Source organism: Histomonas meleagridis, assembly GCF_020186115.1.
Source record: "Histomonas meleagridis strain 2922-C6/04-10x chromosome Unknown contig_20, whole genome shotgun sequence".
Lineage (NCBI taxonomy): Eukaryota > Parabasalia > Tritrichomonadida > Dientamoebidae > Histomonas > Histomonas meleagridis.
Window position 1 is genome coordinate 1,841,403 of NW_027150805.1, and position 13,729 is coordinate 1,855,131.

General features: G+C 28.8%; 6 protein-coding genes across 6 annotated transcripts; 2 read left to right on the forward strand and 4 right to left on the reverse strand.

Annotated features, from left to right (window-relative positions):
- Positions 1 to 5,611: 5,611 nt before the first annotated feature.
- GO595_003113 (Endonuclease/Exonuclease/phosphatase family protein) lies at positions 5,612 to 7,078 on the reverse strand (the record flags this gene model as incomplete). Its single annotated transcript, XM_067916098.1, has 1 exon — positions 5,612 to 7,078. The coding sequence occupies one exon, from the start codon at positions 7,076 to 7,078 to the stop codon at positions 5,612 to 5,614; it is 1,467 nt and encodes a 488-aa protein (XP_067776914.1).
- Positions 7,079 to 7,593: 515 nt separating this feature from the next.
- Positions 7,594 to 8,523, reverse strand: GO595_003114 (mitotic checkpoint protein BUB3; the record flags this gene model as incomplete). The annotated part of the gene is made up of 1 exon (XM_067916099.1): positions 7,594 to 8,523. One exon carries the CDS (start codon positions 8,521 to 8,523, stop codon positions 7,594 to 7,596), a length of 930 nt encoding a protein of 309 aa, XP_067776915.1.
- Positions 8,524 to 9,196: 673 nt separating this feature from the next.
- On the forward strand, positions 9,197 to 9,838 carry GO595_003115 (Tetraspanin family protein; the record flags this gene model as incomplete). Its single annotated transcript, XM_067916100.1, has 1 exon — positions 9,197 to 9,838. The coding sequence occupies one exon, from the start codon at positions 9,197 to 9,199 to the stop codon at positions 9,836 to 9,838; it is 642 nt and encodes a 213-aa protein (XP_067776916.1).
- Positions 9,839 to 10,057: 219 nt separating this feature from the next.
- On the reverse strand, positions 10,058 to 10,777 carry GO595_003116 (60S ribosomal protein L7-2; the record flags this gene model as incomplete). Its single annotated transcript, XM_067916102.1, has 1 exon — positions 10,058 to 10,777. The coding sequence occupies one exon, from the start codon at positions 10,775 to 10,777 to the stop codon at positions 10,058 to 10,060; it is 720 nt and encodes a 239-aa protein (XP_067776917.1).
- A 688-nt stretch (positions 10,778 to 11,465) lies between these two features.
- Positions 11,466 to 12,341, forward strand: GO595_003117 (uncharacterized protein; the record flags this gene model as incomplete). The annotated part of the gene is made up of 1 exon (XM_067916103.1): positions 11,466 to 12,341. The coding sequence occupies one exon, from the start codon at positions 11,466 to 11,468 to the stop codon at positions 12,339 to 12,341; it is 876 nt and encodes a 291-aa protein (XP_067776918.1).
- A 173-nt stretch (positions 12,342 to 12,514) lies between these two features.
- On the reverse strand, positions 12,515 to 12,886 carry GO595_003118 (uncharacterized protein; the record flags this gene model as incomplete). The annotated part of the gene is made up of 1 exon (XM_067916104.1): positions 12,515 to 12,886. One exon carries the CDS (start codon positions 12,884 to 12,886, stop codon positions 12,515 to 12,517), a length of 372 nt encoding a protein of 123 aa, XP_067776919.1.
- Between the last annotated feature and the right edge of the window lie 843 nt (positions 12,887 to 13,729).

The following is a 13,729-nucleotide window of genomic DNA, read 5'->3' on the forward strand; positions in this document are numbered from 1 at the left end:
TTAAGCCTTGAATATTAGTATAAGGTTCATTCGATTCTAAACATGAAGGAATTAACATTATAATGATACTAATTATTGAAGATTCCAAATTATACTTTTTAATGATTACATTTATACATTTTAATGATATTATGTTTAAGTTTTCATTATTATTATCTCTTAATTTTTGTAATAATAAATTCCAAATTTGTTTTAATATCGTTTCATCAAGTGGATATAATATTTGTAACAAATATTTCAAGATGAAACTATATAAGTTATTATCAGTCAAAATACTTTCTAAATATTCAATATGAAATTCTTTATTAAAACTTTTGAATATTGTCTTAAATTTTGTACTTAAATTAGTTTTAATGAAATTAGGGAAATTTAATATTTGTAGAAAATTGTTTATATTTGATATTGTCGGATATATTTTTATAGTATATAAATATAATGAAGTTGCTGCTTTTAATAAACCAAATTCTTGTTGCTCATGTGAAAAGTCATGATTTTTAATATCTTTAAATATATTTAATAAGTCATCAAATTTCTTTCTAATTATTTCAAATATTTTCGAATCATTTGAAAACTTCTTTTTTTGTATTAATTTTTTAGTGATTTTAAATGTATCAATTGTTAAACAATTTAATTCGATTAAATGAAATTCTTCAATAAATATATCAACAAAAGGATTATAATCAAATAAATAATATAATAATTTATACCCATAAAAATAACCAGGTTTAGAATTCTTAAGTATATAAATTATTGTTTCTTTTGCTATTGGCGTCAAAATTTTCCGAACTTTATTCGAAAAGTTCTGCAAAAACATTATATCATTATTACTAATTAATATATAAAAAGTTTGAAGTAATTTTTCAAAATATGTAAAATTACTATTTGGTATTGTGGAGAAAAGTTCTCTTTTTACTAAATTATAATTTAAATAATATACAGTTGAGAAATGATGTAAAATGTTCATAATTTGGAAATATAATTCGAAAATTTTTTCTTCTGTTTTAATGTTTTCGGCTAAATATATAATAAAATATTTAATTTCGGGATATATAAAAGTATTTGGTAAAAGTTTTGATAATGAATGAAAATAAGGGAATTTTCTAATTACATCATTACGTAAAATTTCATGAAAATTATTACTATTATTTTTCTTAATATGTGCAGTATCAGCTATTTCTTTTATTATATCTTTATTATTCTCATAATATTTGATGAATAACTTTAAACATTTCTCACTTTTATCTTTATAAACTGGAATACCTAAAGTAAATTGTATATATTTAAGAAACATATCAGGGAAATGTGATAAATCTCTTAACAAATTAAATTTTGTTTTTAGAACCGAATATATGAAATTTAATACAATTAAACATATCATGTTTTGATAAGTTTGTAATTGTTTTTGATCTTGAATTTTTTGTTTCGGTGATAAGAAATTATTAATACGTTCAATTAATTCTTGTGTAATATTAATTTCATTTTGTATTCCACATAAAATACAACAACTTAATGATGTAATATATGTAGAATCATCATTAAAGTTAGGAATCTCATTAAATGGTAATTTAACATTAAGTAATTTCATTACTTTTAAGATGTTAAAACGAATTTTCTTATTCCATGTTAATGTTAAATTATATAATTCGAAGTTTAATGTTTCTTTCTCATTTTGATCTAAATATTGTATTGTATTCTTAAATAATTTATGGAATATTCGTTGAGATTGTTTATCGAAAATAAATGATTGATCTCCAAATGTTGGAATATGTATTAATCGTTGTAAATGTCGATATTTAATTAAATTAGGTTTATAATTAGAAATAATTGATAATCCATATAATAATGTTTCAAATTGATATGAATTATTTGGATCTAAATATATTTCATCAGGTAAATTCGTAATTTCTTGATAATTTTGTATTAATTCTTTGGATTTCTTTATTACATATAATGAAACATTTGTTTTAGTTTGACATATAATTGTCATTAAAATTGTGAAATAATTTTGGATATTATTTTCCAAAAATTTTTGTTGAATTTGTTCAAATAAATTTTTCGTTGATTTTCGGATTTCTTTAAATTTATATAAATTCGTTAAAAGTGATATATATTTTAATAATAAAGAATATGAAAAACTTAAAATGTTTTCTTCTTTAAATATGATATCTAATAAATCTAAAAGAATTTTACCTTCGAATTTATCATCTTCCATATTTTTCTCGATCTCAATTAATAATTCATTTAAAGGAATACCATTTTTTAAGAAATATTCATTTTTCAAGTTGATATTATCATCGAGTAAATCATTATTAACATTATTAATATTATTTACGAAAAATTGCAAAGTATTTGGAACCAAATTTATAACTTTTAATGAAGTTTCTTTTGATGGATAATTAATTAATTGATAAAAATAATAAAAAAATGATTGATATTGATATAATTCACTTATACATGCTTTAGTTTGTAATATTTTATTAATGAAATCCATTGCTAAATCAAATGAATGATTAATAATTTCATTATCATTACTTTTAATACATTCTTTTAATTCATCGTAATAAAAATCTTTTTGATTTGATTCAATCAAATTATTTAAATATATCGATGAATATTTTAATCGTGCAGATGGATGTATATGATGATATTGAGTTTTAAATGCAATTCGTTGAGACTTATTAAAGTTTATAATTTCTTCGTTTTGTTTTATATGGAAATCCAAATTCTTTAAAAATATATAATATAATTCAAATGATGACTTTTGTAATGTAATCCTTCGATATAAACTTGAATAAATTGTTGCTAAAATTTTTGTTGAACATGATAATAATGAACCGAAAAAAGGCTCTTTAAAGTTTTGACTTAATGAATGTGGATTTACTAAATATACCATCAAATAAAACCATTGTTGTAATAACAAAGATTTCGATTCATTCTTAGAGAAATTTAATGAAAGATTTGTGATGAAATAATTTTGCATTTCTGATAATAACATATAATAGAAATTATTAGAATTCTCATCAGGTATCATTTGGATAAATAATGTCATGAAATAATATGTAACTTCTTGTTTTTCGATATATTTAAATAACGTTTTAACAATTGCTTCAATTGTAATTTGTAATGATTTATCTTTGAAACTTGAAAATAATGATTTAATCATTGGTGGAAAATCAGATAATTTATTTATCGAATGTACTTTAGTTTGAATCGCTCCATTCTTTTGTAATAGTTTTATATCAACGCCAATATAATATTGAATATGCATTGACTTATATGTAAACTTGATTAAAAACTTAATTAAACTATGTATTAATTCTTTAAACGCTGATATATCTAATGAATTAATTTCATTATTAGTCATTATTAAATTATTTAATACTTTAATTAACTCAATACAAAAATTAAAATTTACTCGAATAGATGGTAATATACTTATATAAATTCGATAAAAATTATCAAACATTTGTTTGGATTCATTTTCATTATTACAAATTATATATTCGAATTTTGTATATAATTTATTAGTGATCGCTGGTAAATCCCTTTTATCATTAGCTTGATCATTAAATGAAATTATTGAAGGTAAAACTTCATCAATTTCAGATTTAACGAATATATATTTTATTGAACGTATTATATGACAAAATTGTTGTAACGAAAATGAAAATCCATAAATACTATAATAAAATTTCCAATTATGAAAATTAACAACAGTTTTACAAAACTCAGGAATCTCACCAATGATTTTCTTTATGGTCTCATTACCATATGTTAAGTTTAAACTATGTGAAAAAATAAATGTTAACGCATGAAATGATTGTGAATCATTTTGGAATTTCTTGAAATTTGTTAAAATAAAATTTAACCACCATACTAAATAATAACCACCACTAATGTCTTTGGTATAATTAGCTTTCTCTATAAGATATGAGAAAAATTCAATGTACTTGTTTTGGTTTCCTTGGTGATTGTCATGTGAACTGAAAAATTTTTTGATGTTATTAAAATATAATGAAACGCTATTAAATTCATATCTCATTAATATGGATTGAACTATGGATACAGTATTGTCATGTGGATTATTAGAAAGAAATGGTAAAATGTTTATAAGTAATGATAAGTTAGATTTGGAATTTTCTAATTTTGAAAGTTGATTATTAACAAAATTTTGACAGATGGTGGTAAGCTCGGGTAAATAAACATTGTTAAAACATTGGCATAATACTGAGGCACAATTGGCAAAACGTCGAGTATTAGAATCATTAGAAATGACTTTATCAATGCATTGACTAAATATACCAATTAAATATTTGGCTTCTTTGATGGAACTACCTCTGCTTGCATGTAATAATGAAATAACTTGAAATAAGGGAGAATATGTTGTATCAAATTGTAAACTTGAGGAAGGAATACTAGTTGGTGATAAAATATATATTAAAGAACACAAGATAAAACGAAAGCGATCCCATTCAAGATCACTGATATTTTCCGAACGAATTTCTCCAAATGAAAATAATTGATTAAAAAATTGTGGATCTTGAGTTTCACCAAATTCAATAGATAATTCCTTCATCTTTTCTGATATGGACTCAATATTAACAGGAACTTCCTTAAGCAGACCCGCAATTTCTTCCATCATTAGAAAAGTGACGCATCCCGAACTCTATCGTTCAAAAGTCCAAAATTTATTTATGTTCAAACTTTATTAAATAGCAGGATTTTATTGATATTTTTTTTTTCTGATAACAAAAGCTCGAATTAAGTTACAATTATATATTAATCATATTAAGAAACAAACATAATGATCATCATGTAAAGAAAAAAAATGAAATCATTGGAAAAATTACTAATTAATATGCATAGCTTATGAATGATAAAAAAATTGATTAGAAAAATTATGTTAAAAACTTTTGACTTTTGGTATTTATTAAGGAAGTTTAAACACTTTTAAATTTTTTCAACATTTGTTCATTTATTATGTTTTCATCAACAAATTACTCATAAAAAAATTTTTTGGATTGTTTAAATGTGAACATTTATTTTAATATTCGTTTCTGATTTATAATATATTTTTTCATAAGAAAATTATTTTCCACCAAAATATTTCGTGTTTACTCTGATTTCTTCATGCTTTAACATAATCGATTACAAGCAAAGAAAAGATTTTAGTATTTCTCCTAAATGAAACAAATTTAAATATCAATTTAAACGACTATTTTCTTCAGTACAATACTTGATTTTACATCTTATATGTACACTCTCATTATATACAAACTAATTTTTACTTTATCAACACAATATTCTTGTTACATCATTAAGAAGAGTTAAATTTTAATAAGTTAGTATATATCTCGCCTTATTTACTTTACATCAATGAAAAAACTTGAAATAAACTTTTATTCAACGATTTTGTGTATGAATTGTGTAGTAGAGTATTTTGAACTAATGATATTTTAATAATTACATTTTGATAAAAAAATAAAATATTTACTTTTGTGCATTTTTATAGCAATTTACAGATATCGCAAAAATTCAAATACTTACAATTTCAGTGAACTTTTAAGGAATTCCTTAAAACACATGCATGAGTATATGTATTTATTAAGATTTATCCGAACATCCATTGTTCGAGATTTTTGTTTTGATTCATTACATTTGATCCAGATGTACCAATTAATATACCACCTCTTGCTAACTTAATTTCAATCTTGTTTCCTCTGGCGATTTCAATTTCCAACTTTCCTTGGTCAACATTAATCATTGCAACATTAATTTCAATTTCCATGTTTGGAAGCAAGACGCCATTATCTGGTAAAACTTTAACAGTTTCTTTGTCGTAGTTAATTTGCCATTGGGCCCAAGCTTTTGACGTATTGATAAGTTTGAAAGATTTTGGATTTGAATCCAAAATTATATTTTGGTTACTAACAGTACATGTTGGGATGAGCTGTTTTTGAAGTTCTGAAATCCTATTCTTGATAGCTTCCTTTAGATCCATTAATTTTTGAACATCAATATCTGGAATTATGAACTTATATCCACAAAGCACTGATCTATGATCACTAAACTTACAAACGCCTGATTTGTATGTTACACATTTTGGCATTGAAGGGAAATTTAATTGAATGTCAGGTTTTTGATCTAAAATTGGCGAAGCTGAAGTACCGATTGAAAGCCTCTTTCTTCCTCTGACTAGTAACACCCTATCAGTGTATGAAGGCACTCTGTGTTTTGGTGACGTGTCATAAACGTCGGATTCCTTATCAAATTTAAACGTTGGGAAGAACGTTATTTTCGGCTCCTTGAATCTTCTCAAAATCGGATCGTTATTCCTTGAAATTTGAAGCTGATCCCTCAAGTAAAGAGTGTCAGCATCCTTCTGGCTAATGAAGGATATACATTCTTCATATGTCATTTCTATTCGGTAGTTAAGATCTCCAATTATTGCCAAGAAATCAAAGTTCTTATCGGCAAGTTTCAAGAGATTTCTTAATTGTTGATCTCGAGATTGCCAATTCTCTTGATGAGGAGAGAGATGACAACCCATGAAAGTGAACCTAGTACCTCCAATAGTGAAAGGGTACATAATGGCTCCTTTATTGGCAGCAAGTCCATGTGCTCCTAATCTGATAGTTTTAACATCACCGCAAACAGGCTCAGGACTTAAACCATTGCGCATAATTAATGCAGTGTAAACACCACCTAAAGAAAGTTCCGATTTTAGGTGATAACCTCCAGTTTTCGAGAGTGTGATGCTAATAATTTTACTCCATAAATCTTTGACTTTAGAAGATCCTTTAACAACAGATACAACACCCATGTCGATTTCTTCAAGTGCAATGAAAATGATATCTGTTGGTGAATCCCCAATTTGAAATGCATGAGATATCTCTTCAATGACAATGGGATGAGGTTTAACACTAGCAACATTCCAGGTAAGAAAAGCAACGCGGAGGATTCGTGGTTTGGTGACATATGAAGCGTTATTAAGAAGAACTTGTTTCTCCCATAAATCGTAATGTGTCTTACTAGTAAGAATTGGGGTGGCAAAGGCACGTCCTGGGGTAGCTGCCATGAAGTTTTCTCGAGAAATACTTTCAATTAAGTGATTTGGACATGAAATTGAATATAAATAAGCAGAATTAATCGAATATAACTGGTCACTTGTAACCTTCCCATTTTGAATAAAATCTGATAGGTATGAAACCATTTGTTCTAATTGCTGTAGATTTGTGAAATTAAATACTACTTTGATATCTCCAAATTCTTTGAATGTCATATGTAAATGTTGAAAATTAAACTTTGCTTCAACATTATTGTTCAATGGAATAAATGCAAAAGTTATGTTGTTTTGTGATATTGAAAAGTAATTAATTGAATCATTATTACGATCTTTGTATATAGATAACTTTAACATATAACTGTTCTGAATGAGGTTTGCTTCGCAAGAATACCAATTATCACATGAGTTCACAGCGTTTGTAACAGGATCCACCATTCTGTCAGTTTTCTATCGGCGCATAAACTTTCGTCTTACTTATACACAAATTTTATATATAAAGAAAGTAAAAAATTATCACTATATTTTTATTAAACAGATGAATATATTACAAGCATATCAGGCGCATGTTCGATGTCGCCATATTCAAAGCAATAGCTCACTGCAACAGCAAGAACATTACCATCACTTGAAAAAGATAAAGAAGCAACAGACGTATTAAATGGCCTCCCCTCTTCATCTCCAAGTGATACCACCTTTACTTTACGCGACAAATCCCATATCGAAACAACTCCATCTGATCCGCCTGTAGCAAGGTGCCCTGTTCCAGGTTGGAACGCAAGTGAATTCACCGGAAACACAACTTTCGTATCATTTTCCGTCTTGGTATGTACGTGGAAACCAAACGTGTGACCATTCTGTTTACGTTCTCTAACCATTATTCTACCTTCATAAACGCCAATGGCAAACATATTCTCAGAAGCTGCTATACTTCTAGTTTGGTAATGAAATTGTGTTTCTCTATTTTCAACATTTCCGGTGTTTTGAGTATCAATAAATAAAAGGTTTTTGTCATTACACCCACATATAATTTGAGTTGGTGGTGCATATGCCATACACATTATTTTGAAATTTGTTGAATATTCATAAATGCAAACTTGTGAAAATGGATCCCATAACTTAACTTTCCCATCCCACGACCCACTTGCCAGCATTTTGGAATTTGGAACGAATGAAAAGCATGAAATTGGTGCAGAATGATTTCCAAGAATATTTCCATTAATTGTGATTACGCCATCACTTCCGCCACTTGCGTATAGTTCTGAGCTTATCCACTCAAAGCAAAGTTGTGGACAGTTCAAAATAGTTTTATATTTTGATGTTCCATTTTGTGTCTCGAAAATTTCATTTGTGCCTGCCCATGTACTAATACCAACAAGTGAGGCATCCCAAGGATTCATTCTAACGCAAGAAATACCTGGATTATCAGCAAGGTTTATTTCACATCTAATGTTGAACATAATTATAAACGGTCATTTCAAAAAAAAAAGGAGAAAAATTCACTCATTGGATGTTTTATTAATTCCAAATTACATACAGCTCAAAAGGACTTCTGTTTTTTTATTATTTTAGTTGTGATTATAAAAGTTACATATTCATATCAAAATAAAAGTTTAATTGGATTTTCAAAAGAAACCATTTCGACTAACTGATAATAAAAAATAGTTACAACATTAAACTTAAAGAGATACAAAGTTATAAAAAATTTATCATTTTGTAAAGATTGATCATTTAACAGAAATTGAAAATAAATAAAATGGAAAAAGTTAATGGACAAAAATATTGGTCATCCCAAAATTTTTCTTTATCTCTGCGTCAATTCCTTGCTCTAACAATCCACTAATTTTTGTGTTAAATTGAAAATCGATCGCGATCAGCCGATAATTGGAATAAAAACCGTTTGTGTCGTGATTTTTGGAACTACTTTTTATAGAGCATTCAAAATTTCATAATGAATTGTGTAAGTCAAAACCTACAGGCCAATATGCCCCTCAAAAACATCACCTTTTGAAATTTGAGTTCCGGTGATTGCGTTATTTGAATTGAACGGATTTGATTGACTTTAAACCGCTAAAGCCACCAAGCTGCTTTTTGAACTGAAAATTGAAACAAAGTGTTCAGTTCATTTAATTTATGGCTTGCTGCAAAAACTTTGCAACCTTCCTCATAGTCATTGCAAACCTTGCAATTTTAATTGCAGTCGTTATCGCTGCTGTCATCATCTACAGGAATGCAGATATCTCTCTTTGGGTTGATCTCATCAAATCAAACATTCCATTCATCTTCATCCTCGTCGTTGCTGCTTTCGCTGTTGTTTCATCAATTATTGGTTTCCTCTTCTGGTGCTGCCACAAACACAAATGCTGGACAATCACATATCTCGTTCTCGTACTTATCGTTATCATCCTCGAAGTTGTTGCTGTTGTTTTAGCTTACTTATATCCAGATACAATCTTCAACCAAATTGAAGAAAACTGGGGTCAAGAAGGATTCCTCAATGCAACACAAATCTTTGAAGCCAGCTTCAAATGCTGTGGATTCAGATCATACAATAAACAAAACCACACTTATCAATGTGGATATGTTAACTACACTGGCAGCGAGAACGAAACATGCTACAACAAAATTAAGGATACAGTTAATGAAAACTTTGACAGCTTGAAGATCGCAGTTATCGTTTTAATTGTTCTCGAATTTATCCTCTTAATCTGCTCCATTGTTGTTTCTTGCAAGTGCAAGGGCAGCTCATCTGGTGGAATCACCAACTTCAAATAAATTTTCCATCTGATTTAATTTACACTTTTTAAAAAGAAAATTTTTCTATTTCTAAGCTTTATATCAACGGTGAATTTCCTCTTTTGTTGACCTTTTTCATCATAAAGTTATCTTTTTCTCGCGAATTCTTGTGTTGATTTGACTTTTCTGTTCTTTTCAGATAAAATTGTGACGAAAACAACGATGAAAAAATAAAATTAAAAAATTATTTGTTATTATTTAGATCATTCTAAGGACGAGGGCGTCAATTAAGTTTTCGCGGTTTCCAAAGTCTCCCCCTTCGACGTAGTGGCGTCTTGGCTGACGGAATCCACCTTTTGGTGTGTTAAGTTGGAATGGCCAAAGGAACCTATTAGCAACTGTAAAGTTGGGTCCACAGGTATAGATTTCATGTGCGACATCTTCTACTGATTCAATACCAAACTTGCCTAATGTAGCATATACAATTTCATTTGTTGTAAGTGGAAGACGTTGGCCATTGACTGACGCAAATCCACGTTCGAAGATTAACTTACGAACAACTTCTGGTGATGGATAACCATAAGCAACATATGGTTCAACGCGTTTAAGCATTTCAATTGATGCCTTGTTAAGACGAACAAAGACAGCATTGAGTCTTTGACGAAGACGGAAAAGTTGGAGGATCTTTCTTGTTTGTGGTGCAATTCCATTAAGACCACGGATACGAATTACAAGAGCAACCTTTGCTTCAGCTGGAACATAGAAAGCGCCATCTGCAGCAGCTTTATTTTTGGCTTCTATGATAGCCTTTTCATTAGCAAGAAGTTCTTGAGCATATTGCTTTGATCGTGCTAAGATACGTTCAGCGCGTTCTTTTGCTTCTTGTGCAAGAGCATCACGCTTCTTAGTGTATTCAGCAGATTCTTTTTGCTTACGCTCTTGGATTTTCCTTAGTGTTTCTGGTAATGGCTTCGACATCAGTAAAAGGCCGACCAAAACCGCCTTGAGTACGTTAAAAAATGCTTTGAAAAAAAAAGATATTTATACTTTAATATTAACTATATTATGTGGACCTCTATTCGATTTGATGATATTTCTCAAAAGCACCAACAACCGCCATACATTGATTTAATGGATTCAATGGATATTTCGAAAAACATGCGTGCGTATACTGTCCACGACTATCGTTGAGTGAAAGACAGAGAAGAACAGATTCATTTGCAATAGTATTTGGATCAATAACTTTATTTGCATGTGGAGATACTGTGAAACGACATTTGGGAATTCCTGTCATCGAATTTTTTATAGTTAACAGATTTGTTCTGCCTGATTTTACACCTTCACCTCTAAATAATTGCTTTAATGAATGACGAAAATCTTTTAATGAAGAAGAAACACTAAAAAGAGGTGAAACTTCTATAATTACTTCTTTGGCTTCAAGGTAGAAGCGTATTTTCCCGCATTGCCATAAACTTGTTTTATTCATGCTGTATAGAATTTCATGAGCAAAATCAAGTTGAGCCAAGTGAGGGAGTTTCCCGTCATCTGTAAGTGCTACGTCTGAAAGATCAATTGTTATATAAAGAATTGATGGATTAGCCATTTGTTGGTGTCACTTTTGCCTTTGCCTTTGGCTGTTTAAGAAAAATAAACCATTGAAATCATAATGCTTTCAGTTTTCATATTGCAATGCAGATTTATTCCAATGCAATGGGCTACAACACCAAATGCTAATGACACATTTCATAAATTTGCATGTAAAGGGTGGTCTTGTTTCCAAAATAGTTATTTAAAACATCAAGAAGATGAATTTAATGAAATCATTGAAATGTTTCAAAATTATACAATTAACGAAACTTTCCCAGCCAAGCTATTTTCTCTTTTGGATAGAGGTTATGAGCCAGCATATTGTGCAATTGGTCTATTCGAAATGATTGGATTTGGTTACTTTGAGAAAAACTTAACATCTTCCTATAACAACCTAATTGAAGGATCTAAAAAGGGTATGTGGTCATGTAATGAAGCTCTTTCATTCCATCCATTTGGAAATAAAAATTATACCAAAATTGCAGCTTCTCAAGGAGCAATTTGGTCCATGTTCCGCTTATCCCTCGAAACTTCCAATGCAACTGAATCACTTGATCTTTTGATGCATCTTGCAACAATTTCATCATATTATTGGTGGAAAAGAAGACTTTCTGGACCTGAATATTCGGATGCAATATCAGTAATTTTAGGTCTTACTTATGGTGACAAAGCAAAAGCATGGAAAATTTTGGAAAGATTAACTGATGAAGGAAATCTGCCATCAGCAATATGGAAAGCTGAAGGTTTGCGCACAGGTGAAATTGGAAGAGTCAATGTAACCGAGGCTATTGAGACGCTAAAACCTTTTATATCAAGCTCACGATGGATGATTGATTTGAATGGAGCAATTAAGTCAAATGATAAATTTGACCTGAAAATGGTAATTGAAATTTCATCGCTTCTTGGGAACTCGAATGCGAAGGCTTTGTTATCTTTTCCTTATTTGTTTGAATAAATATTGTTTACATTCTACAACTACAATTGTTCAACTTTTAAAGAGAAAACAATTAATTAATGGAAATGATTTCTTTACAAATGGTTAACAAACGAAAAAAACAATTTTTGAAAAAAATTAAATGGTGAAAAAGAGAAATGATATTTGAAATATATGACATAAGTCAAAAGCACTCATTCTAGTTCAGGAACGGGAATCCAAGAAATATTAAAATGCTCAAAGATATCAAATTTCTCTTTTGGATATATGAATTGTGGTTCAGCTGCTGACCCAAGTGATTCACCTCCTTCTGGTATTTCTTTTGGCGTAACGTATTCTAATGAAGCAAATTTAGTTGTTCCAGGAAGTTGGATGTGAATTCTTGAAGGATCATATTTAGGGATTGGTTCTTCATCATTAACTTCTACATCAATGTCAACGTCATCAATTTCGAACTTATGTTGTTTATTCAACGCAGCAAGAGCCTTTTGATCTAACCAATTTTCCACCACTTTAAAAATGAGGTGCCCCACAAAGAAGAAAACATGTAAAACATCAGCAAACATGGAAATTTGTTTTGATCAATGTTTTTATTTATTCTCACTTGTATTTATTTTAAATTTTGAAATTCATGTTATAATTTAAATCAAAAAATATATTTAATACCCATGTATATTTTTTAACATATACTAAAAATGAATAATTAGAACTAAGTGGCTATTTGTTTAATTTCGAAAAAAGCAAAATCAAGATGCTTATTCATTTCTTTATTGCTCGTCTATATTTTCACTATGTTTGTTTGAGAAAAATGGGAAATGTTCGAGGGCGAAACATCCTTTCCATCAATATTAAGTAAAATAATTTTGTTTTCAGAATTTATGACAATTGTTTTAGCTTCAGCGCAAGACCCAAACACTCAAATTTTAATACTTGATATACTTCAAACATTTTTCTGTTGGCCATCTAAATTTCAGGGATTTCTTATTTTTGTTTTGACGTATTCTATGCGCAGTATTGAAAGAATATTGGGAACAACGTCTTTTCTGATATTTTTAATATACAATTTAATTTGTTTTATTCCAGTGTTTTTATTGGTTATGCACTTTGAAGGAGCAACCCACCATTTCCCATTTTTGCTTTTTATCCCATTTTCTCTTTTCATTTATTCACTTTTCAATATACCCTCCACCTTCATTCATTTTCCCCTCACAGATAAAACTTTGGTGTGTATGATAATGTTCCTTTTTATTCTTCACCACATATTACCTTATGTATTAACTTTAATTTCTGTATCATTTGGAAACTTTTTTTGGAATATTGACCTATTCAAGATGCGTTTTTTGTTAACAGGACATAGGGAAAGATCTCAAACAGAATCACAAGAAAGACTTATAATTGATGATCAACAT